General features: G+C 44.6%; 1 protein-coding gene across 1 annotated transcript; it reads left to right on the top strand.

The window, feature by feature from the left end:
- The first annotated feature begins 111 nt into the window (after nucleotides 1-111).
- LOC147336550 (protein NLRC3-like) lies at nucleotides 112-19336 on the top strand. The gene is made up of 9 exons (XM_086285446.1): nucleotides 112-365; nucleotides 1111-1242; nucleotides 1327-1425; nucleotides 1584-1682; nucleotides 5716-5817; nucleotides 8152-8381; nucleotides 8498-10313; nucleotides 15171-15347; nucleotides 19141-19336. The coding sequence occupies exons 2-9, from the start codon at nucleotides 1154-1156 to the stop codon at nucleotides 19334-19336; spliced, it is 2808 nt and encodes a 935-aa protein (XP_086141572.1). The 5' UTR covers nucleotides 112-365; nucleotides 1111-1153.
- The last annotated feature ends 7743 nt before the right edge of the window (nucleotides 19337-27079 follow it).

The raw sequence follows: 27079 nt of genomic DNA, 5'->3' as shown, positions 1-27079 counted from the left end.
GCGTTGAAGCTCAAGTTTGGCAGATAACGGGTGGCAGGCGTGGCTCACACTTGACCACGGTGTTGGAGAAACTCTGAGCTCCGGCTCTTTATAATCACTCTGCGGAGCTCACAGAGACTGCAGGGAGGACAGGAGGACAGAGCAGACTTTGTGAATTATTTTTTATCTTAGATGTAATATAAATTCAACACAGGCCTCTGAGGAAAAGGATCGTGCTACAAACTTTCGTTTCTCTTCCAACAGAAAGCAGAGGAGTGGAGTTACTCAGAGGCTGACTGGATTAAACACACCAAAGGTTTATATTCCAGTTGGACCGTATCTCTTACCAAGGTCTGCACTACGTATCAGGATGTGATCTTATTCAGGTAATATCAGGGTTCTTATAGGGGTTTGTTCACAATAGTAACTCATGCAGCCATTTTTCAGTCTCACTGACCAAACTTTTTACAACATGCTGCATTTTTAATAGTAAACTTCTGTTCGGTGCTTTTCCTGTCACACACTCATACATGTGTTTTGTCTGCAGCAGCAGCTGTGTTGTTGTTAGATTGTATTATCTGTTTAATCTCTTCAACATGGTTTTAGTTTTCTTTGTAAAGTCAGCAGCTCTGTCACTTTTCTCTGACTCCTCTTCTGCTCGACACTCAGCTGACACTCAGTTTCATTTCCACATTCATGAAGTTGTTGTCCAAGCGAATCATAGGCTCCATGATTGGTCAGCAAACTGTGTCCAGGAAGACAGGTTGGATAAGAATAACAGATTTATGTTTGATTACGCCCGTTTCCAATTCAGTTCCAGTCATTCCTGGCCCCAGGAGGTTGATGGGGGTGGAAGATGGGGGGCATTGGGTTGTAAGCACAATGTAGATGAGTGGAGGCTTAATGTACTTAAACTTCCAGTCACAGTGAATCAGTGTGTGTCAGTGAATGCATCATGTGTGCTTCATGGCTCCATCTAGTGGACTGATAGTAGAAGTAGAGCAGCTGATGGCAGCTTCCTGTGCCTCACACTGCTGTCTGACTGCATTCAGCTGATATTTGGACAGCACACATGATGGAAAAGAGGATTTCAGTTGATGTGCACATGAATGATTTGTGTTTCCTCTGCAGGTGAAAGTAGAAAGTGTGTGTGAGCTGATGTGAATTGAGCAGCATGGATCAGTGTGAGGACAGAGAGGAGGGAGTCCCTCCCTCTAAAAGCACTCTGTGTGGGGAACATGAGAGCCAGACCAAAGCTCAGAGGTGAGATGACCATCTCTAACTGTCCATGACTCTTCTCCATGTCACAGCTCAGCACTCACATCACTGCTCCATCATTATTCACAGGAACCAGCCTGGACCTCCACCCAGAAGTGTGTCCTCTAAGAGCAAACGGGTGAAGGATTTATTTCCTAATTTAGGGCAAAAAAAGTCATCTGACGAAAAGTAAGTTCATGTCAGTATTAAAATGTTTGGAATTGTAATCAGCTTTTTACTATTTAACGATTTAAATAATATACTATTTACATACTTTATTTATACTTTTTATGTAATGTATTGGACACATTGAATGTGACACATGTTTCATGTTCACTTATTTTTAGCGTCAATGAGAAACCATCCAGCTCTGTGTCCTTAAAGAGTGACTGGTCCAATAATCGAAGCCTTCATTTTAAAGTCCAGTCTGTGTCTGCTGCAGAGAGGTGAGCTGTTAGTAACAAGAACTCTCTGATTTAAATGATTTTGATGTTTCCTGGTTTCTAAAATGCATCTCTGTAGCAGAGCAGTGTCTCCAAGGACACACAGGCTCAGCTGTAACTGTCAGTTTATCTGGTTTAAGACACATTTGGACTCAATTGGCTGTTTTTAACTATGTATTTTAATCAGAGGTGTAAATTTAGACCTCACACATCTGGATCCTAAACTATGATAGAAACAGCTGCTAGCAGTGGGTAGTTTGACTTTGATACGCTGCTCTAGAAAGCAAACAAAGGTTTGTGCAGCTCCTCTTCAGAAAAGTGTTCAGAGAGCAGCTGCTGTATTAGACAAAGGCTCGTCGTGTGAGCCCAGATGTGTGTAACAGCTGGATGAAGGAGGACTATCACGTCTCCATCCCGCCTTTATTAATGAACTTCCTGTTGCTTGCAGATGACAGGAACACAAAGTGTTTGTGCCACGTGATGCTGCAGGAATTGTTAACATGTCCATGATGGACAAGATCTTGTTACGAAATCAGTTTCACCCCGGTTCTTTTTATTCCTCGGGCATCCAGAGACTCGGACTCAGTACTCATTTTCACAAAACCTTTATTCATCTTTATTCATCTTCATTTAAGCATGCATCTTCTAGAAGGGGAGACTTGCCAGGCCGGTGTCCCTGTGCAGATCTTCACTCCTTTGTCTGTGAAAAAAACAGTTTTGTAGAAGCGACCCCATCATAAAACCCCCATGGTGACCTGCAAACTCTGTGTGTCTGTGTGTGGGTAGGTGTGGGTGCGTCGTAACAGTCAAAGCACTGTGTGTGTGTGTGTGTCTCTGTGTACGTGACTTCCTGGGGGTCATAAAAGTAATCTCCTCACCCAAGCTACACCAAATTCCTCTACACAACATAGAAAACAGAGTTAACATATTACAAATATTGAGACGCCCACTCTGCATCCATTGGGCCATTGGCCTCTTGTTGTCTTACATTTACTGTCACGTTTTAGTTAATGGACTAAGGCGCAGACCGGGAATCTTTGCAGAGTTAACAATCAGTTTATTTACACAACGACACCAGGTGATGCTATTTACAACGTGCTGGAGGGGAGGGGGGTCCAGGGTTCCGGGGTATGTGAGGGGAAAGACGGGAATCAGACGCACTCCAAAGGCTCTCTCTCTTCACTCCCCACACTGGGAAACACCAATCCACTCACTCGTCCACACGGAAACAGGCAGGCAGGGAAAGGTCCGGGGTAGATCTGCACACAGAGATAGGGGTTAATGATGAATGGAAACAACTTTACGGAGTTTACCTCACTAATGGTTGAGAGACTGACGCTGGTAGCTCAACGATCCAGCGACGAGTGACACAGTGCTGCCGTCTTAAATCGGCCTTGCGATCATCCCGATAGGCAGCAGGTGCGTGGGCCAGCGGCGGGAGCCCATAATGAGCACCGCCCCGGTAGGTGAGTGAGAGAGAGAGAGAGAGAGAGAGAGAGAGAGAGAGAAAACATGTTACCTAATACAGGATCAGCTGGTGAGGCACAGGGACCATGACTTTTACATTTAAGGTGGAGAGTCTCCTACAAACCTACTTCTAAGTTTATAACAATTATGAGTTTTTATTAAAAGTACAAGCATCCCCAACTGTAGCTTCCTGTCTCCTTTTGTGACAGGCAGACCCCCAGTGTCCATAAATTCCTTTCTCTCTAAACAATTGCACACACTCTCAGGCCACAGCCAAACTAAAACACACAGACAAATCCTTCCCTATTCCTCTCATCTACTGCTGGACCCTCTTATCTAAGCAAATTTAACACATTGTATTCTAATAATTGTTTTCTTGTACTCACAATCTCCTCGTCACACATGAGCGCTCCTTTTTTTTTTTTTTGCCTGTCCCGTTTTCTACAAGAGCCGGTTCTGGAGTCCCATCCCTACTGGGTTTTTTTTCTTTTGTTTTGGGGTTTTTTTTGCCTGTCCCGTTCGGCTCTTTTGCCATCAGAATTCTTGTCTAAAGGCGAAGAAAGATGCCCAACGGATTTACTTTACCAAATTGACCATCCCAGCCTTGCCGTAATGGTCCATTTGATTCACCTTTTATTGTTTATTTTATTTTCACTTGCTGAATACAGGACAGACTTGACTGGGGGAAAGAAGGGGAGAAAGAAAGAGGGAAAGAGAAACAGCTGAGAAGAAGGACAGGGGAGAAGGGCAAAAAACAAAAACCAACAGAATGGGCAGGAAAAAAAGAAAAAAAGAAAATGCATATATCGATCACCTGGATCACCTGTTGAGAAAGAAAAAAGAAAACAAGCAGAAGAGAACAAGAGTAATAGAATAAACAACATCACAATGATATATGGGAACATGACAGTAAATACTAAATATTAAACATTATTGTGCAGCACATAAGATCAACAGAACACAGTGTGCTTTGAGGTAGGAGCCAAAAAGGGTGTAGTTTGTGGGTGTGATCACCCGTATGTACACCCTGTCAGCATGAGCGCGCTTGTTTTTTTTTTTAAAAGGTTCCTTCATGCACCCTGGTGACACACCCCTACTCCAAGGCCCTGCATGTGTGGGTGGTTGTGGTGGAGCGGGAAGAGGGAGGCGGCTGGAGATGGGGAGGGAAGGAAGGGAGGGGCAAGTGACCCCTCCCTGGGGCCAGCTCCCCCGCTGACCCCAGTAGGCACCCCCATACTCTGCGACCCGCCAGGGAAAGGGGGCCCAGGCCCATCCGGACCGGGGCCCAGTGCAGCAGCGCCGCCCGTCCCCACAGAGCCCGGGACAGTCCACCCAACCCCACCACAGAGAAAACTGCACCCACCCCACCATCCACTCATCTTCCAGACTACATAAGACGATAGACGCCCAGGCTGAGATCTTCCACCACCTCTCCTGTATCTCCCCCTCCTGCAGAGAGTTCCTGAAGAGAGGAAAGCTCCTGCAAGATGTGACAATCTCCCCCACCAGTTGAAGAGCCCCCCCGGTGGCTCGACGCACCAGCGGCACCCTGAGCCAGGGCTGGGCCCCCATACACCCACCCGCCCACAACCCCGGCAACACACCAACCAGGACCCAAGCCCCCGAGGCCTGCCAGGGTTCAGCCCAGAGCCGGAGCGCCCCCAGAACCTCACGCCCATCCCGGACCCACCCAGGTGCAGCCAGGCTTCCAGGTCAGTAACCCACGTCCGTCAGCACAGACCCTCCCCTAGCCCCGCTGCACGCAGCCACGAGGAAACAGTCACCTGAGAGCCAACAGAGCCCCTAATTGGCCATGACCGCTACCCCGGGTTGAGCCCCCCAAGGAAGATGCCTCCAGGGAACCCCCCGATGCCCTAAGCCTGTCCCTACCCCCACACCAATCACAACATTGAAGGCGGGACCAAACTATGACCCCCCACCTCCACTAGGTGATGGAGCTGATCAAAGGAGCCCAGAGCAATTGATCTGATGTGGTGGCAGAGGCTGTATCAAGACTAATGTAATCTAATAGATAATTTCTATATTGGTTAGAATTAAGATTGTTTTTATTTTTCCAGTTCATGAGGACAGTTTTCTTGGCTATGCATAGGGCAGTGAAAACCATATGGGCTATATTCTTTTCTGAAGTGACATTATCTAAGCTGCCCAACAAACACACCAAGGGGGAAGTTGGAATGTTACATTTCAGACACTTTGATAAGTCTTCACATATCTCGCGCCAAAACTTCTGAACTGGTGGACAGAACCAAAGAGCGTGGATATAATTGTCCAGAGTATTGGTTTGGCAGTGTGAGCAGTTGTTGGTAGACGTAAAGCCCATCTTGAACACATGAGCGCTCCTAACGGCAGCTATCACAGCCACACAGGCAGACTGTGTCTCACTGTTGCATTCAGGGACATTTGTTTTCCTGTAAAAAGCTGAACTCTAATCTAAGAGGACTGTTACTGACAGGAAACAGCTGCATTATCTGCAGTCTGTGTGATCACAGCTGCTTCAATCACTTTATCAGAGAATTGATCATTGAATAAAACATGTTTGTGTCCGCAGAGGTCAGAGGTCACAGTCTGCAGGATCCAGCTGTCCATCTGTGAGGAGTGATGGGTCCAAAGATAAACCTCCAGACTTCAGTGCTGAACCTGGACCAACGAGGTCAGAGACCTGTGATGACTCCTTTACATGTTTGTGTTTCCTGGATAAATATGACCAAAGATTCATTAAAAAGATAAAAATATTAGACTTTGTCCTGTAGCGCTGTGTGGGAGGCAGGATTGGACCCAAACACAACAGGATGAAGTCAAAGAGGCAGCTTTATTTCAGCTGTGAACATGCAAACAGCAGAAATAAGAAAACATAACTGTAGGTTTGCAGTGAATGAAGCCTCAGCTCGACGCTCCACTTTGTCCCTCTTTTCCTTCTCCAAACAGCCACATCAGGAGTCTCTGATGGAGTTTTAAAATATTTAATTACACACGTCCAAAGATGGGTTCAGGATACCTGAATCCACAGTTATTAAAGCTAAAATAGTTCACAGGGTTTGGACTTTGTTAGGTGACGAGAGAACATCAAAGTGTTTTTTATCTTTAAACAGTATTTTTATCACTTCAGTTGCTCTCACAGCCCTGTTTGTTATTTTACCAGATGTTTCACTCAGTGCTCCCACCAAACACCTTGGAGGACACATTAGTGTGATTTAGATTTCATTGGTGTAAACACCAGTCACACAAGCTAACCCATGGAGGCAGCAGCAGGCTTTGTGTTTGGTAAAGTCTGTTGGCTTAAACTAAGAGAGTTTAGTTTGTTAGCACAAAGAGCTGTCAGCTAAAGCCCCGAATGCACTTTGAATACAGACGAACTGAGAAAAACACTTTAAATACAGCAAACAGTCAAACTGACAACATGTTTTTCTGCTGATCATCCACAGCAGTACATTTAGCATTCATGCTAGCAGCAGGCTATGACTGTCCACTGAGCACCAACACAGGTAGGAGTGAGCAGTGATGAAGCAGGACTGTGGGCAAGTTTGAGCTACAATCAGAATCAGAATCAGAATACTTTATTGATCCCTGGGGGAAATTATTATAATCCTATTGGCTTCTCAGTTTCTCCAAAGAAAAGGGGAAAAATTCTTGGTGTTGTGAAGATGTGAGTTGGTCTTGTTATCGTGGGGCTGGAAGGATGCTGGCAGTGAGAGGCTTTTCATACAGTGTTCAGTAACAGAATGAGAAGAAAGCCACTGCACATGAAACAAGGTGCTCGTAGTGTTTACTGTGTTTGTGCCACAATGTCAGATCAGTTGTAGATTCACATGCAGACTTGTCCAGTGAAACCAATGCAAGTACTGCAGTACAGAGCAAAGACTAAGCAAGCCAGGAGAGCTCTCCAACTTTCTGAAAGTATCAGGATATTTGAGTGATAAGAAAAAGTGGATCATGCAACAATGTCCCTCAGCACACAAAACAATCAAAGCAGGATAAATATGATGTTTTAGATCAAACACTTACAGGGACCTGAAGAGAGAGAACCAACAAAATGTCATGGCTAACAGAGGAACTCAAGCACAGACTGAGTTCTGACAAACAAAAAGGTGACAGTTTATTTACCAAAGGGGTGAACCACAGTGCTCTATATATGTACAGTGAGTTGGGGAGGGGGTCCAGGGCTCCAGGGAAAAGAGGGAAGGGAGTCCACTCTCACTCCTCTTCAGTCACTCTTGTCCTGCTCTGCACTCACACAGTCACACACGGGAGTCACAGGTAAGCGTCTGTAACCAGGTCCAGGGAAATTTTTACTCAAAGTATACACAAAGTTAACCCAACTGTCAAATTTAGAGAGAGATTTCTTAGCAAGGAGCTGAGATCATGAACACAGGAGGGTCAATGTCCCAGCGACAAACTGCTCCATGCCGCAGCGTTAAATGGTTACCGGTAAGCCCAGGTGAATCAGCAACAGGTGGTGTAATCATCATAGCTGGATGGACCAAGAGCGAGAGGCCATTACAAGCTCCACCCAGGCAGGCAAAACGCTAGCAGGAGAGAGCAAAACATAAAACCTGAAAAGCCATCATGAGCCAGCCAGAGAGACACAGAGTTTATACTAGAAGAGAAACCTGCTCATCTTCATCATGTTTGTTTCAATAGAGAAAATCAGAAGTCTCTGTGTGTCAGACCACGGCTCTACACGGACACTTCTAAGCTGCTTCAGAGTGAACTGACCCAGATAATCTGCACACAGCGGCTGTAAAACAGTGAAAGTCATAACTGTCTCTCTGATGGAAAGCTTTTACTGTGAAGTCAGGAAGTCTGCAGGAAGTGTTGAGTTTGTATTCATCACTCAGTGTTTAATGAGACAGGCAGACAGGAAGAGCAGCTCATTAGTGTTGATGAAACCAAAGGAACTGTGAGGAACTGCAGTTTGGTCACATCTGGATGTTTTTCACTGACAGTAAATGTTTTTAGTGATAAAGAAATGTGTTCACAGAGAGAGGAGGAGGAAGAGGAGTGGTGTTTGTGAGGAGGAGCAGCTGTCCTGCTGTGCTTTGTGTCAGGACGTCCTGAACGATCCAGTCTCTACCAGCTGTGGACACTGCAGACAGTGCATCTCCTCATACTGGGACCAGTCTGCTTCATCAGGAGACTCCTCCTGTCCCCAGTGTGGAGAAAGATCCAGAAGCAGAGCTGGACTGCAGACAGCCAGTCAGAGCAGCTGTTTACAAAGTAAGACTGAACATCTGTCTGCTGATGGATTCATTTCTGAAAACTGGACTTCTTGTGTTGTTCAGACATTGAAGAGTTTTCTTTCTCTTTAGTCTCATTGTTTTTCTTTCTTTCAGCAGATGTTGGTCTGCAGGAGGTTTTAGATGAACATAAGATCAGTCTGAGGAGGAGATGTGAACGTGTGACTGAAGGAAGTGATGAAACAGGAAGTAGAACCCTCCTCAACAGGATCTACACTGAGCTCTACATCACAGAGGGACAGAGTGAAGAGGTTCATACCCAACATGAGGTGAGGCAGCTGGAGACAGCTTCCAAGATGGACGCCCTCCATGACACTCCAATCAGGTGCCAGGACATCTTTAAAGCCTTACCTGACCAACAGAGACCCATCAGAGTGGTTCTGACCAACGGCGTGGCTGGTGCTGGAAAAACCTTCTCAGTGCAGAAGTTCACTCTGGACTGGGCAGAAGGCTTGGAGAACCAACATGTCAGTGTGGTGGTTCTGCTTTCATTCAGGGAGCTGAACCTGATCAGAGATGAGCAGTACAGTCTTCTGGAGCTGCTCCATGTTTTCCATCCAACATTACAGAACGTCACAGCAGAGAAGCTGGCTGTCTCTCAGCTTTTGTTCATCTTTGACGGCCTGGATGAAAGCAGACTTTCATTGGATTTCACCAACAGGAAGCTGCTGTCTGATCTCACACAGAAGTCATCAGTCAGCCAGCTGCTGACAAACCTCATCCAGGGGAATCTGCTTCCCTCGGCTCTCGTCTGGATAACTTTCCGACCTGCAGCAGCCAATCAGATCCCTCCTACATGTGTTGACAGGCTAACAGAAGTACGAGGCTTCACTGACGCCCAGAAGGAGGAGTACTTCAGGAGGAGATTCAGTGATGAAGAGCTGTCCAGCAGAATCATCTCCCACATGAAGACAACCAGGAGCCTCCACATCATGTGCAGTATCCCAGTCTTCTGCTGGACCACTGCTACAGTTCTGGAGCACATGTTGACTACAGAGCAGAGAGGAGAGCTGCCCAAGACCCTGACTGACATGTACTCACACTTCCTGCTGGTTCAGACAAAGAGGAAGAAGAACAAGCACCATGAGGGACATGAGACAAGTCCACAGGAGCTGATGGAAGCTGACAGAGAAGTTCTTCTGAAACTGGGGAGGCTGGCATTTGAACATCTGGAGAAAGGAAACATCATGTTCTACCAAGAAGACCTGGAGCAGTGTGGTCTGGATGTGACAGAGGCCTCGGTGTACTCAGGAGTTTGTACAGAGATCTTCAAAAGAGAGTGTGTGATCTTCCAGAAACCAGTCTACTGCTTTGTTCATCTGAGCATTCAGGAGTTTCTGGCTGCAGTCTACATGTTCCACTGTTTCACCAGCAGGAAGACAAAGGTGCTGAAGAACTTCCTTAAACCAAAATCTTTAATCAAGGTGATTTCCAGTGTTTTTGATAACAAAGATCTCCAAACACTTGATGTATTTCTGAGGAGAGCCATGGAGAAATCCCTCCACAGTAAAAATGGCCACCTGGACCTGTTTGTTCGCTTCCTTCATGGCCTCTGTCTGGAGTCCAACCAGAGCCTCTTAGTAGGTCTGCTCGGTCAGACAGAGATCAGTCCAGAAACCATCCAGAGAGTCATCAACAACCTGAAGAAGATGAACAGTGATGAAATCTCTCCTGACAGAAGCATCAACATCTTCCACTGTCTGATGGAGATGAACCACCTCTCATTATTTCAGGAGATCCAAGAGTTCCTGAAGTCAAAGAAGAAACTCTCTGAGATCCAGTGCTCAGCTCTGGCCTTCATGCTGCAGATGTCAGAGGAGGTTCTGGATGAGTTTGACCTGCAGGAGTACAACACATCAGAGCGGGGACGACAGAGACTGATTCCAGCTGTGAGGACCTGCAGAAAGGCTAGGTGAGTCCAGATGTGATCATTAACATCATTGATCAGTGTAGGTTAGTAGTTTAATGTTGAAAATAAAATCAGATTGTAACCACAAAGTGTTTGTGTCCGTACGCTGCAACCTTCCACACCATTCCTTTATTGTACAGACTCAGCAGCAGCTCCATGGATCCCAAATCCAAGAGTGGAGAACAGATTTGAAGTGTGTCACATCCATGCAGTCACAGCTGTTTCCACCATGTTTCCACTGATATTAATCCTGTTCAATGACACGTTTCATATCAGTGAATATGTTCTTTAGGACGTCCACTGACATGTTTAAGTGTCCTGCTGGAAATCACTCAAATCATCCATGAAATCCATGAAAAATCCTTTTAGTGTTTCTAACTTCACCCTCTGTCCTCTCTCTCTCTCCATCCTCCTCACTGCTTCTTTCACTGATAATCACACAAACATCAAATCAAATCAAATCAAATCAAATCACTTTTATTGTCACATCACATGTGCAGGCACACTGGCACAGCACATGCGAGTGAAATTCTTGTGTGCGAGCCCCACAAGCAACAGAGATGTGCAAACACAACAACACAAACGAGCAAAATGCAAGAATGGCCAACCTGAAACTAATAAATATATGTACAATATATAATAGTGTATGCATTTCTGGATGTGTATACTAAATATTTTCCTACGTGTGTGTGTGTGTGTGTGTGTGTGTGTGTGTGTGTGTGTGTGTGTGTGTGTACACATTTTTACAAATTAAATAGTAAAAAAAATAAAATAATAATAATAATAATAATAATAATAATAATAATAATAAAATATATAAAATATACAGAGTTGAATATGTGCAAAACAAGTGGCATTTATATACAGTGTGTAGTGCATAATGTTGAAGTTCCAGTAGTGAAGCTGAGGTGTCTATGACGTGTTCAGCAGTCTGATGGCCTGATGGAAAAAGCTGTCTCTCAGTCTGCTGGTTCGGGACCGGATGCTGCAGAACCTCCTTCCTGATGGAAGCAGTCTGAACAGTTTATGGCTGGGGTGACTGGAGTCCTTGATGATCCTCCCCGCTTTCCTCAGGCAGCTCTTCCTGTAGATGTCTTGGAGGGAGGGAAGCTCACCTCCAATTATCCGTTCAGAGCACCGCACTACTCGCTGGAGAGCTTTGCAGTTGTAGGCGGTGCTGTTGCCATACCAGGTGGTGATGCATCCAGTGAGGATGCTCTCAATGGCACAGTGATAGAAGGTCCTGAGGATGGGGGGGCTCATGCCGAATCTTTTCAGTCTCCTGAGAAAGAAGAGGCGCTGCTGTGCCTTCTTCACTGTTTTGTTTGTGTGTACTGACCACGTAAGATCCTCAGCCAGGTGTACACCAAGGAACCGGAAGCTGCTCACTCTCTCCACAGCAGCGCCGTTGATGGTGATGGGGGTGTGTACTTCTCTGCACCTCCGGAAGTCCACTATCAACTCCTTTGTCTTTGCGACGTTGAGGGTGAGATGGTTGTCTTGACACCAGTGGGTCAGGGCGCTGACCTCCTCCCTGTAAGCCGTCTCATCACCGTTGGTGATAAGACCCACCACTGTAGTGTCGTCCGCAAACTTCACAATGATGTTGGAGCTGTTAGTGGCTGTGCAGTCGTAGGTGTAGAGTGAGTACAGGAGAGGGCTCAGTACACACCCCTGTGGAGCACCAGTGTTCAGTGTGATGGGGGATGAGGTGATGCTGCCCAGTCTGACCACCTGGCGTCTGTCAGACAGGAAGCTAAGGATCCAGCTGCAGAGGGAGCTGCTCAGTCCTAGATCCTGCAGTTTCCTGTCCAGCTTCGAGGGAACGATGGTATTGAATGCTGAGCTGTAATCTACAAACAGCATCCTCACATACGTGTCTCTCTTCTCCAGGTGTGACAGGGCAGTGTGTAGTGTCAGGGCTATGGCATCATCAGTGGACCTGTTGTGGCGGTATGCAAACTGTAGAGGGTCCAGTGAGTCGGGTAGTGCAGAGCAGATGAAGTCCCTGACCAGCTTCTCGAAGCATTTGCTTACGATGGGGGTCAGGGCTACAGGTCGCCAGTCGTTCAATGAGGAGATGGTGGAGGATTTGGGTACAGGGACGATGGTGGCCATTTTGAAGCAGGCTGGGACTACAGACAGAGAGAGGGAAAGGTTGAAGATGTGCGTGAACACTCCAGCCAGCTGAGCCGCGCATGACCTGAGGACGCGGCCGGGAATCCCGTCCGGACCAGTAGCTTTGCGTGCGTTCACCTTCCTGAAGCACTTCCGCACATCCTCCTCAGACACAGTGTGCGCACTGACGTCATCCGCGGTGCGCACACTGTCCGGTCTCATGGTGTTCACTGTGTCGAATCTAGCGTAGAATACGTTTAGATCCTCACACAGAGAGGCCGTGGTCTGCGGTGTGCTGGTTTTCCCTCTAAAGTCTGTGATCGTGTTTAGTCCCTGCCACATACTCCGAGGGTTGTCAAACTGTTGTTCCACCCTGTCCCTGTACTCACGTTTGGCTGCTTTGATCGTCTTCCGGAGTTGGTAATGTGCGTGTTTGTAGTCCAATGTGTTCGCGGAGGCAAAGGCGGTGTTCCGTGCCGCCAGTGCCGTGCGAACATCTCCGTTAATCCAGGGTTTTTGATTTGGGAAGGATTTGACTGTTCTGGATGGGACGACATCTTCCACGCATTTCCTGATAAATCCACAGACTGAGTCTGTGTATTCATCAATGTCTCTGGCGGTCACGTGAAACATTTCCCAGTCCGCGTGATCAAAACAGTCCCGCAGCGCAGACTCCGATTGGTCCGTCCAACGGTGCACCGCCCTCCGGGTTGGAGCTTCCTGTTTCAGCTTCTGCCTGTAGGCGGGCAGGAGCAGGATGGAGCAGTGATCTGATTGGCCGAATGGGGCGCGGGGGAGGGCTTTGTACGCATCCCGGAAAGAGGTGTAACAGTGGTCGAGTTGCCGGTTTCCACGTGTGTTGAAAAGGATGTGTTGATGGAGTTTTGGTGAGACTTTCTTCAGGTTTCCCTTATTAAAGTCTCCGGCTGTGATAAACGCTGCCTCTGGGTGTGCGGTTTCCTCGCTGCTGATCGCGCTGTACAGTTCCCTGAGTGCACGGTCAGTGTCGGCTTGTGGGGGAATGTAAACAGCCGTAATAATCACTGCTGTAAATTCCCTCGGTAGCCAGAATGGCCGGCACTTAATCATCAGGTACTCCAGGTCCGGTGAGCAGAAGGATTTGACCGGGTGCACGTTCGCATAATCACACCAGCTGTTGTTGATCATGAAACACCACCGCCTCTGCTTTTCCCAGTAAGATCCTGTGACCTGTCCGCGCGGTGCACAGAGAACCCCAGCAGTTGTATTGCGGAGTCCGGTACTTTGTCCGATAGCCAGGTTTCTGTGAGGCAGATCACGCAGCAGTCCCGCATCTCTCGCTGGAATGAGATCCGTGCCCGAAGCTCGCACAGCTTGTTCTCCAGAGACTGCATATTAGCCAGTAATAAACTGGGTAACGGTGGTCTGTAAGTGCGCCGTCTCAGTCGAACCAGAACGCCAGATCTTCTCCCTCTGCGTCGGCGTTTGCGGCCTCCAGGGCCAGAGAACAAAGGCGTCTCAGGTGAGATGAATGGGGGGTCTGCAAACGGAGCGTCCGTGTTGCAAAACTTGAACTCCGGAAAGTTATAAGAAAGACCGTCTTTTATGTCCAGTAAGGTTTGTCGGTCGTACACAAGGAGACAAGTGCTGCTCGTGAAAAAATAAAGGAAAAGTAAAATTAAACACAAACATCGTATTCAGCTACAAAATAACACAATAACATCATCTGATGGTCATTATTATAAGAGCAGGATCCATATTTGGATCCAAGCAGAGTAACACACTGCTTGGTTATGTGCAGTCATCATCAGTGACTGTGGGTCAAACAGAAGCTCTCTGATTGGTTGCTGACCTTGGTCACCTGTCCACTCTCACCTGTTTGTGTTTGCTCTCTCTTTGCTGTCTCCATCCTCTCTCTCCTTTCTCTCCCTCTCTGTCTTTGTACCGTCAATCAGGTCCAATGGAAACAGTGACATTTACAAACCAATCAAAGACAAACTGATCCATGTCAGGTTATAACAATATTCAAAGTGAATACAGGCTGCTGCTGGACACAGACAGGTAACATCATTTTGACTTGCTGTCACCTGGATCTGGACTCATAAACACTGAAGCCCTGAACAGGAATACAAATCATTTTCTGCCAACTAGCGACACACCAGCAGATAATGGCTCAGAAAGCTCAAATGAGCCAATCATTTCTGTGTTTAGTTCCCCTGAAATCAGATCTGATATCAGCAGCTCTGAGTTCATTCATCATTATTGTCCAGTGATGAGATTTCTGCTCCGTTTGGTAACAGTCAGCAGGTTTTTCCTGCGTGTGGATGTGAACAGCCGTACCTGACAGCAGGTAGCAAACAGAGATCATCTTTCCAGCTGGAACTCTTCACTGAGCTGAACTCATTCAAAATGTTCTGGAGTCAAAACAGGAAACAGTCCAAATGTGTGTCTTCACTCTGACTCTGGATCAGATCTCAGTGACAGACTGTGGACATTATGGAAGCCTAAATGTGACACCATCTTCCTCCTTCATCTGCAGATTAAAGCCAAACAAAGATTCTCATTAAAAGTCTGCAGGTCTGAGAGAGACTCAATCGTTGTGTCATGTCAAACACAGTAAGAGGAGCTGAAGCACAGATGTGAAGAGCAGATTCATCAGATTATGACCTCACTCTGTTTTGTCTTCATATACATTCAGTCTGTGTTTATAATGCAGATTTTCTGCTTTTATAATAACACATTTTATATTTTCTATCATCACAGACTGACTCAGTGTGGACTCTCAGAGTCTCACTGTGAAGTTGTGGCCTCAGCTCTGAAGTCCAACCCCTCCCATCTGACAGAGCTGGACATGAGTGGAAACCAAAACCTGCAGGATTCAGCAGTGAAGCTTCTGTGTGCTGGACTGGAGAGTCCAAACTGTCGACTGGAGACTCTGAGGTGAGTTCACTGACTACGGCTGTTGTTATTTTTCTGTATTTCAGGTATTTGATTGATGTTTGAAACTTTCTTTAGTTCCTAAATGTTCAGGGTGTGTCTGAAGACAAATGTGAAGAAGTTTGAGTGCTTTCAGAAATGTTGTCTTTCCAAACGACTGACCAACAGTTTTTCCTTTTTGCTCCAAACAGAAGTGACAGACTTGAGCAGGGTTCATTTAAAGGCTGACAGAAGTGGAGTGGTGACGGGGAGATGTTTGACAGGACAGTGTTTCAGCCTCCACAGGTTCATGTTGTGCTCCATCAGTCAGTGAAGATGAAGTCAGTGCTGATGAGGCTGTAGAGTGTGTGAGGGATGTGAATGAGGATGATGAAGATCTGATGATAGCAGATAAAAACAGGCTGCAGAGACTTTGAGCTTGTGTGGAAACAGAGAGAGAAAAGAAAGACATGAATGTCGAAGCTAATAAAGGTGAAGTTAGGAGCTGTGATGATGTTCATGTATCAGAAGCTGATATGGCTGCTACAGAGACGACCCACACAGCTGCTGTGGTGAGATGTGTGTTAAAGCAGAGGAAACCAGAGCAGCCTAACACAGGCCCAAACATGACAACAAAGCAGGACTCAGAGACTGTGCGTCTGTACATGAAGTATAATTCATGTGCAGTTGTTGAAGTTGTAGAATGAGAAATGGCATTTTGGGGTATTTCCTGCTTTCATTGTCCTTCTTGTGCTGATGAAAATGTTTATTGATGTCTGAATTCTTCTTCAAACACTAGATTCTGTCTGAGCAATGTGAAAACTTTTCTTATTTTTGTGTAACACAATTCAACGCACTGAAGCTTCGATTTGTTCCATTATTCAACAATGAAAACAGGAAACAGAGACAGCTGGCCTTCAAAGTAAAAGCTGCTCTTTTTGAAACATGTTGGTGGTAAAATGTAAGAAGAGCTGAAACACATAAATGATCTATGTGGCTAAATATTAAACCCAGGTGATTTTTGTGTGAGTGTTGCACAGCTGATGGCCGATGGCTGTGCCTGCTGGAGTGTTGTGAGTGTTGTGATCAGTGTTAGGTGTAATGCATTACTAAGTAATGCGTTACTGTAATTAAATTACTTTTCCACTGAAAAATTAGAGTAACTAATTACTTTTCATCTTTAGGTATTTTAATTACAGCTACTTACAATGTAATTGCGTTACACTGTAAAATAATTAAACTCGCTGAATATCATTATTTTATTTTAATAATTTATCTTCTAAACGTAGAGGTAAACTCTGCGCTTTAACATCGCTGTTGTCACGGTCCGGGGCAGCGGCCGTGTGAAGAGTGGAAAGGAGGAGTCAAATGCAGCACTTACTCAGATGTAAAGGTGATTTATTGACAATACCAAACATAAAGTGGAGATGGCAAAACAGAACTAAGGATGAACTAAACTGGGAGAAACTACACAAAGGAGTGGCAAACCTGAACATGAAGGGAGAACAGCAGGGAGAGCACGCAGGGGAATTCACCGGGTATGAACACAGACGACGCGACGAGGAACAGAGGCAAACACACACTATAAGTACACAGAGAGACACTGGGAAATCACACACAGGTGGGAGACACAGCTGGACCTGATTAACCTGACAAGACAGGGGAACACTAACACCAGGGACCAATAGAGGGAGCACAAACCCAGAACCCAGTATCTAAAATCCCAAAACAGCCCATGAATAATAAAGAGAATAATAACAATAAGGAACACAAACACAAAGTCACTGAGTCATGGCCGCAGGACCATGACAGCTGTAGTGCAGCTGCACGTCATTTCACGCCAGTTTGCTGCATAGTTGTAAAGTTCTAAAGCGGAAGATGTCGGACTCAGCTGAAGTGTGTGGCTGTTTTATGAAGTGGACATTTTCCCGTCTCTTCACTTTTCTGAAACCAGCAGACAAAAATATTACAGTGTGTTGTGCTGGGGAGAAAACACTATCGGCTGCTGTTAATAGAACGAGTAATCTACTGAAGCGCCTGACACGAGAGCATAGACGAAAACTTCTGAGTGATTCTTGTTCATTATCGATGGATAACACCGCGGCAACTCCTGCTAAGCAGGCAAAACGTGATTTTACTTCAGCAACACAGAAAGCGTCTGAAGGTGAGCTTAAAAAATGATTGCAGGCTACATTGTGGAATAGATGCTACCGCTGCATACTGTAGAGTCTCCGTCTTTAAAAAAAATATTTATTATTTAAAGAGTTTAGTTTCTATTGTTTGCACACTCAACGTTCCAAATACACACAGCCGCTCTATCACGTGACACATAATGCTCCGACGTGCTACGGTTATGAGCCGAGTTACGCCATGTCGCAAGTTTTGTGAGGTGCTTTTTTGATATTTAATGGATCAGATTACATTTTTTATTTCTCTCCGATATCCGATCCAGTAATTTACGTCAGTATCGGACCGATACCGATACGTAATATCGGATCGTCCATCTCTAGTACAGAACAGCTGAAATCATTATGGAGGCCTCATAGGAATATGGAAGCATCACAGTACAGCTTCAGTGAAGCTTTAAAGTCTCTGATATGAGATGAGAAATGAAGCAGCCAGAGCTTTTTCATGAGTGGAAATCCACTGTGACTGTGAGCTGCTGCTACAGCCTCCAGATTAGCCAGCAGCTCATCCTGCTCAACATTTTCTCACCAACTTTAATGGAAGTGTGATGTTTTCAGCTGGAGTGATGGTCAGGGTGGCCTCCCTCTCCTCTTCTTCTCCTCTTCCTCTTTCATTTGTAAAGCCACTTCTGCTGCTTTCATTCATTTGGAAGTCCTGTAGCTGAGTTTGGGAGAGACTAACAGCCTCGGCAGCAGAGGGGAGAAAGGCTGTAACACCACCACTTTACTCTGTTCTACCTGTCACATCATTTTATCAGGAAACAAATATGCTCATGTTTTTACTATGTTTGTCTTGAAGATGTAAGAAGATCACATGGTGCTTTTTATTATTGTGTTGGTTTGTTTCCTGTCTCTTGGATGGAGCCCAGCTGTGCGTGGCCCCTGGGCCTGTGGTCAGAGTGTGTGCTGGATAATCCGGCCCAGGATGAGGCCAAACTGACATGGGATGAAATGTCTGTCACATAATTGAGCTTAGTGTAGTTTCATTTCTGCACAATTTAAAAACAACCAAAACTTTGTTCTGTCTTTTCTATGTTATACTGTAGACTTTCTTTGATACTGTGTCCAAAAGGAGCAGCTTTTACTTTGAAGGGGAGCCATCTCTGTTTCCTCTTCAGGTTGGATGATGGAAGCAAATGAGTGTGTGATGTTCTTTCAGTGTTGCACTTTGTAGACGCTCCCTGAGCACTGGTCTCACAGCCAGCTGCACATAGAGACCAGTGTTGTTAGTCCAGGTCAGAAGATGACTTGTTGGAATGAAAATGAGCTTGTAGTTTGTCTGCTTTAATAATGTGACTGGAAAAAGGTGTTGGACTTCAAATATGTCCATTTCTTTCACACTTCACCTTTAAAAGTGAAGCCTTGTGGTTCCTGGAAGGAAAAACACGACTTTTTCAAGTCTTTGTCCTGTTTTTATGATAAATGTACGACTTTAATGTGAAACATTAACAGTTTTTTCTCTTGTTGTGTTTGTTTGAAGCTGCTTCCTGTTGGCTTCAGCTGTTTGGAGTTTCCATTTTCTAAACTTCTACATTCTGAACCTTCTTCAGCTCTAAACAGATGATGAAACACTGAATGATTTCAAGCTCACACTTTGTCTAATAAACTTACATCTTTCATTCTTTATACAGATTGAGGCGCTGTGGTTTGTCAAAGATCAGCTGTGATTATCTGGCAGCAGCACTGAAGTCCAACCCCTCCCATCTGAGAGAGCTGGACCTGAGCTTCAACTACAACCTGCAGGATTCAGGAGTGAAGCATCTGTGTGGTTTCCTGGAGAGTCCAGGATGTGGACTTGAAACTCTGAGGTCAGTCAGCATGTTTTAGTTGTGCTGAGATGAATATGTGAAAGTTGTGCTGACACTAAACTGCAGACATCAGGCTGATATTATACTGATCCACACTGAGGATCTTCATGGTAAAGTCTGTTTTCTTCTTCTCTGGTTTAGTCCATTGACTGTAGCAGAACAATGTTCACATTTCAAACAGTGATACTCAACGTATGGCCCGCGGCCCACACGCGGCCTGCCCACCTTTCCTGATTCAGAGAGAGGGGACCCTGATTAGCTGTGTAGTGTTCTTCCTCACAGTTCTAAGTATCAGACACAACAATGAATAATCCACAGCTGACTGTCTTTAGCAGGTCAAAGGTCACGGCACACAGCAGGCAGTGGGAAATATTATAACTCTGATCATTTATCAGCACATATCCATATGTATAAAAACAAAGCTGACACTGTGAGACTTGATCAGAGGTGTGATCATCACAGCAGAGGCCTTTGTGTCAAAGTCACTGAGGATCAAACAGAAACACATGAAGCAGATTTTCCTGTTCTGGCTTTTTATAGCAGATAACCTTCAAAATATTCTGCAGTCCATCAAAAACTGAAGCAAACCATGAATCAACATGTGAACATGAGCTGATGCTGCTGAAGTGAAGCAAAGTTACAGAGGTTTGATTACAGACACAGCTGAGAGTTTGTAATCTGTCATCATTTTAAAAGGTTTACATTTCTTCAGTATTGAACAGCAGAAATGAGGCTTTGTTTTCGGAGGCCGACAGCAGTGAACACAACAGCAGACTGGTGCGTAATAAGCAGTGAATAATGCAGGAAACAGATTTTTGAAGGTAAACTGTTCTTGAAGTACACTGAGAGAGAGAGAGCTGTGCAGGAAGTAAACGTCAAAGTCAGAGAGAATTCATGACGATGTTCATCAAACGTAAAGCGTAGTTTGGATCTTCTTTTGCTGCTGGTTCAGTCAGTTTTGGTTGGAGACAGATTGTTATGGCCCGTCTAGGCCCGGCCAGACCACAACATAAAGGGTGATCCATCCGCGTCCAACCCCAAGCAGCACGTCACACACTTAATACTTTGTAACAGTGATTTATTTACAATGAGTGCAGTTAAACAAAGGAAGGGAGCATATCATAACTTCAGGGTGAACCCAAGGCCAAAACAACAGACATAAGGTAGCCTATCTCAGGAATAAATACAACTTACCTACGCAAAAGAACTAACTCAAACGACAATCACTTTCCTCCCTGCCTAACAAAAATAGGAGAAAACTGATCAAACAAAAAGGCGGTCCACCCCTACATGCTCTTACGTTAACCAACATAGTGACACAGTTAACGGTCTGCCGGTTGGGTTGGGCCAAGGATGAATGACATGGCAGTCCCTGGCGGTATCTTCTTATCTGCTGCCAGCCATCCACCCTGGATGCACCAATCATGGAGGAGCACCTGCACACTCAAATTTACATATAATTACGACAACAGTCGTAACAATGATGAAACCTGCAGCTTCAGGATCTGTGAGCTGTCCCCTTTCAGCCCCGACGGCGTGTCCGTGTACGTGCCGTCGAGTGAACGATCCACGCTCTGTGTTTCCATCTTTGTGTGTTTAGCTGCTCTCATTTACTGTTTTATCCTCTAATGCTGGGTAATGTCAGCTGGTCCATGTGCAGCTGGCTGTGAGGCTCAGGGAGCGTCTACAAAGTGCAACACTGAAAGAACATCATCCATAAATATTGAGTAATAACTGGACTCTCATACAGCGAGACTCAAATGCCTTTAAACATCAGCTTATCCTGCTGATCCAAGTCCAACACTGAGTTTGTAAAAACATGTTTGTCAATCATTTTGTTTGGTTTCTGAGGAAAATGATTCAATAACTTGCTGCTAATACACAACATTTCATCATATTTCCTCATAACCCTCTTTTGTCTGACCATTTGATCCCATTTGAATTTGCAATAAAGGATCCACAGAGTTTGGTGACAATAATGACAGTAGATGTTTGTGTGAAAGTGCTGGAAGCAAATGAGTGTGTGATGTTCTTTCAGTGTTGCACTTTGTAGACGCTCCCTGAGCACTGGTCTCACAGCCAGCTGCACATAGAGACCAGTGTTGTTAGTCCAGGTCAGAAGATGACTTGTTGGAATGAAAATGAGCTTGTAGTTTGTCTGCTTTAATAATGTGACTGGAAAAAGGTGTTGGACTTCAAATATGTCCATTTCTTTCACACTTCACCTTTAAAAGTGAAGCCTTGTGTTTCCTGGAAGGAAAAACACGACTTTTTCAAGTCTTTGTCCTGTTTTTATGAGAAATGTACGACTTTAATGTGAAACATTCAGAGTTTTTTCTCTTGTTGTGTTTGTTTGAAGCTTCAGCTGTTTGGAGTTTCCATTTTCTAAACTTCTACATTCTGAACCTTCTTCAGCTCTAAACAGATGATGAAACACTGAATGATTTCAAGCTCACACTTTGTCTAATAAACTTACATCTTTCATTCTTTATACAGATTGAGTTTATGTGGTTTGTCAAAGATCAGCTGTGATTATCTGGCAGCAGCACTGAAGTCCAACCCCTCCCATCTGAGAGAGCTGGACCTGTACGACAACACCCTGCAGGATTCAGGAGTGAAGCATCTGTGTGGTTTCCTGGAGAGTCCAGGATGTGGACTTGAAACTCTGAGGTCAGTCAGCATGTTTTAGTTGTGCTGAGATGAATATGATGTGAAAGTTGTGCTGACACTAAACTGCAGACATCAGGCTGATATTATACTGATCCACACTGAGGATCTTCATGGTAAAGTCTGTTTTCTTCTTCTCTGGTTTAGTCCATTGACTGCAGCAGAACAATGTTCACATTTCAAACCTTCAAAGAAGAAGAAAAATCCTCCACTGGATAATTCACTGTGAAACTCTTCAACTCTTCATTCCACCTTAACCCTTTAAAACCGGTCAGAGCGGGCACGCTCCGTTTTGCGTAACTATTTTTAAATCCCGGTAGCACTGAAACCACGTAAGCTAGCGCAATAATTTTTTTTGCATATGAAACCGGAGGAGTTGTACTTACATCTTATGCCATCAGCTTGTCCTAGGTCACAGTTTCCTTCCACATATAGCTTTGCAAAAACTGCATAAAAAGCGCTTGCAGCAACAAAAACATAATATTCCAGAAACAGGCTTTGCCGATCCGATCAGCTGTTCATAACACTTCCTACGTCCACCAGCGTGAACTATCGCATGTCCGCCATGACCTGCCTGAAACCGGAAGTGACGTCATTTTCGCGGAAATGTAATTTTTTAACATCAAGGCCTCATGAGCTTATACTAGTGTTTTTAAAAGTTTTGTTTGACTTTATGACTTTCTGTGTCGTTTCTAGGATGCTTAGGACTAATATTGCACTGCTGGAAATAGTTTATTTTGATGCATATGCTGCTTTTTTGCAAATTTGCACTATAATATTTATTTTCGTTTTTCCTGCAGGGTATAGAAATTGGTGTATTTCAAAAAGAAAACTATGAAGACACTCAAAATAAATTTCCTGTGGTGGGAAACTATTTTGTGCTACTTTTTTGTATTTACAGTTTTGAGGGATAAGCCTCTTAAATTTCTCTAACTAGAAATATATGTTAAAAAACAAAAACGATTTTAAATTTTTTTGTAGTTTATTGCACTTTTTTGCAATTTATGTAATTACTATGCACTTAATGCATGCATATTATTAAAAGGCTGTATTGGTTGTATTGATGTATAGCAACTTGAAATGCTCCCAAAAATGGCTCTACAACATGTAAAAATATAATATAATCTGTGGCGGACTTGGTTCTATGGTAGGTCTTAAAGGGTTAAAGTCTGTCTGACACTGAAATCCAAAGCAAAATGTGTGTTTGCTTTACAGACAGCAGTCCAACACAAACATACACACATCATCCAAAACACAGTCCAACATCCAAATCTCCTCCACTGCCAGCATGAATGATGGGAAAGAGAAGGAGGAACACTCTGACATTCAGGGTTAGAATGAGTTTCATGAAGCAGACTGTGAAGATCAAAGCTGCATTAGAAAGCTTACATGAATGAAAGAGTGGACAGAAGTGGACAGAGATCATCTGAAGCACTTCAAAGGCTTTAAATCAGCACATTTCTCTTTATTCTTTATCAACTCTGTTAGTTTCTCTCAGTTTTCTGTGGAATGAAGCTAACAGCAGGCTAATAAGATGCTGACCAATAGGTTTCTATTAAAGGTTGTAATTTGTATATGAAAAAGTGCTTTGGCTCAGCAGGGATCAGCTTACAGGTAGAATACAGCTGCTGGATGGGATTAGCATGTCATAGCTATCTACCAAACTGCTAACTGGGGAATTCCAGGCCATCTATGAATATTTTTTTGCTAAATGTTTATTCAGCTTAGGCTCACAGGGCTGCAACCTGTGCCCTAGCAGTCATAGGGCAAGAGGCGTGGTCCACCTGCACAGGTGAGCATTCCATCACAGGGCCAACAGAGAGAGACAGAGAAGCACTCTCTCACATCCACACCTGCAGCCAATTTAGAAGCACCAATTAACCTAAGCAGCATTTCATTGGACTGTGGGAGAACATCCAACCTCCACAGAAAGGCCAACAAGCTTCAACCTACAACCTTCTTGCTTTAAGGCAGTAGTGCTAACCACTTTTCCCCATTTCAGCCCAAATCCTGCATCTTCCTGTTTCTGACTCCAGGTCAGCTCCACTAACACTTTCTTATCAGACACTGCCACCTAGTGGAGGAAGTCTTATTAAGTGTGCCTATGCCAAGAGGTATTTATTATTTATTATTCTTCATATTATTATAATTATTATTATTCTTCAGTTTCCGCCTGAAATTTTGCAGCGTAACTCGCCCCAAAGTTTTGAGACAAGGTTCACATATGTTATATCATTTTGTGCGGCTGGATCTGGAATGGTGTGTTATGAATTTTTGTGTTTATGACTTTTATAGTTTTTTAAATATTAATATTTTAGTGAAAATTTTCCCGCGCTTATGTGCCGCACAGTTTTGATACAAGGGTTACATATGTTATATCATTTTGTGCGGCTGGGTCTGGACTAGTAGGCTATGACTTTTGGTGTTTATGACTTTTATAGTTTTTTAAATATTTAGATTTTAGTGCAAATTTTGGCCCATTTCTTGGCCCATGAGAAAGATTCATCCTTTGGCCTCATAGAAACAGACTTCATTTGTGGTGTGTTGGCTCTCTCTAGTGGTATGTCGGGAGTGGTACGGCCTGTCTACCCGTATTTGCATTACCGTAATGACGACAATATCAACGGCACGCACAGCGTCGCTGCTTTCAGGAACCATTGGAATTTTTAAGGTTGCGCGAACCATTGAATAGTTACGGTAACTGCAAGGGTGTATGCTTGGTGGAACACTCCATATCCCACAATTCATAGGACGCCTCTACCGATTCAAAAAATGGCGGCCACCACTTCATTTAATATTTTACTTGTATTACTGTTTCTAGGTCACAAAATAAACTTTTAAGAGATTTTCAGTCGAGAATGGTGTGTAAACGTCAAATATCTGCTCGTTTTGTCAAAACTTCCCATATTAGCAACAGTGCTCTTATGATAATGCTGCTAGTGCGGCTAGCGCTGCTTTGCTCAAAAGCACCCGGGCTTGGCTTAAAGTGAAGCGGCTGACACTCGTTTCACCACCCGATCGCTCGCCATGGGACTGTTTCTCAGCTGGACTTATTTTTCGTTTATATGGGCCGATAATTCATTTATTCATTTTAGTAACGGTATAAACAGTGAAAGGTGGTTGTCCGGATGCTGGTCGATGTGGGAAAAATAACTGAGTTGTTTGGTGGTGGCTAACGCGGAGCTCCAACAAAGGGCAGCTAGCCGTGACAGAAAGGACATGCGGGGAAAGAGACATACGAGGCGGCGAGGCGGCCGCCAATCGACCGGTGGTGGCTAACGCGGAGCTCAATCGTGGATAAGGGAAACCGAAGGCAGGAGCGTGAGGTGAACTGAATTTCAGGTAAGAAGTTATGAACTGCACTCTATTTGGGTAAGATATAAACCGAGTTTAGGTGTAGTTTATTTTCATTGTGCTGACAGTTACAATAACTCCTACTGCGTGCTAGGTAGCACGACAGAGTTTCTATACAGCTGTGCGCGCTAAGTTACTGATGTTGAACTTTATGACAGCCTCCCCTGTCATTCTCTCGCCTGTTGAAACTTCAATCATGAAACTGATCAATGATCGGCTTTTCTCTCTTGTTTGGTTATAGCACTAAACAACAGCAGCACGTTTAAGCTTGATCAGCTGTTGTTAGAATTCATTTGATTTTAATTTCTAGTATCAGCTGATGTTTGCTGGAGCCACAGGTGTAAAAAAGGGCTGGTCCAAACCAGGAGATGTCCTTACTGAATCATCAGAGCTGAACTGGTGATGGAGAAACAGGTTTACCTTTTAGGTGACATGAATGAGTTGAAGGGAAATTATGAACTGTTTCTGAGAGACAAATAACACCAAACTCCTTTTTTGTGTAGCTGACTGCTGGTAACTGTGCAGGGGTGGATCTAGCAAAGCTTTTGCCAGGGGGCCAGGTAGGGCATTAACAGGGAGAGGGGGACACAAAGATATACTTTTCTTTCTTATTCTCATATAAAATATTTAGCTTTTATTAAATAGTTATCTGAATCTTACAAACAAAGTTTGTATAATAATACACAAGATTGGCTGTATACCATTGTTAATCAGTCAGAACACTGTGTAAAAATAACAAAAAACAAAAAGTGAATGCAAAAGTGCATAAATATTTATTTTACGTTTTGATGTGTGTGGCAGGGTGTGGTCTGCAGTGCCGCTGCAGGGGAGGTGGACCCACGGGTGGAAAGTCTGTGCTCTCTCAGCTGTTTTTTGGGTGTGTGTTGGGCTGTGAGTTGAAAAGCTACAGCCGACTGTGTGGGTACGCCAACCATGTGTGAAAAGTGGTCCATAACGTAATGCTCCAAAGCGTGTTCATGCAAACATTGTCGGGTCTGCCGTGGTACAATGGGACTTCTGCTCATTAACCTCTGTGCACAGCGTCTGCAAATCAGGGCTGTACGAAGTCACCTCATCTTTACACAAAACTGTAAGCTGTCATCTGTGAGGCACGAGCGGTGTTTGGTTTTACCATAGTTCATGGTGGAGAATGGCTGCTCTGCTGAGTTTTGCTCTCTGTAGCCGTTTGAATGGCAAACTATACTGATTAGCGGCGGCATAGGCACACTTAAAATTTCTTATGAAATTTTCGCTTTCTAGTTTCCATTTGAAGCTTCAGATTACAGTTAGTTCCTTTACAAAGAGGTGGAGGTGGTGGGGCCACAGCACCATCATCACTGAGTGCCATAGGACACTTAACCTTTGTTTCCATATGCTGGGAACTTCCTGTTGTTCCAAGGAGGACTGGAAAATGTGTGAAAATCTCCCAGTCAGTTCCTCACAGCACACTTCAATCATTTCCCTCCCACAGCATCAGGACCAGGGCTTTTTCTCTCTTTGGTCCCACTAAGAGATTTCCACACAAACACCTCATCAGTGGGACTCTCAGAGCTACCAGCCCTTTGCTACAATCACAAAGCTCTTCATTGAAATCAATGATATCAAAGCTGGAATCAAATGAGTGCAAGTCTTCTGCTGATTCAGCATCACATTCATCTTTGCTCCTTGTTCTGCATCCCCACCATGGACTTCATTCCTTTCCAAGCCAGCCTTGAGTGTCCTTTATTCAGCTCATCCTCTG

Source organism: Aulonocara sp. 'chitande type north' Nkhata Bay, linkage group LG3 (genome assembly GCF_057382095.1).
Source record: "Aulonocara sp. 'chitande type north' Nkhata Bay isolate Kocher_YH1m ecotype deep benthic linkage group LG3, A_spYH_male_GT1.1, whole genome shotgun sequence".
NCBI classification, from domain to species: domain Eukaryota; kingdom Metazoa; phylum Chordata; class Actinopteri; order Cichliformes; family Cichlidae; genus Aulonocara; species Aulonocara sp. 'chitande type north' Nkhata Bay.
This window is presented reverse-complemented; position numbering and strand designations above follow the sequence as displayed.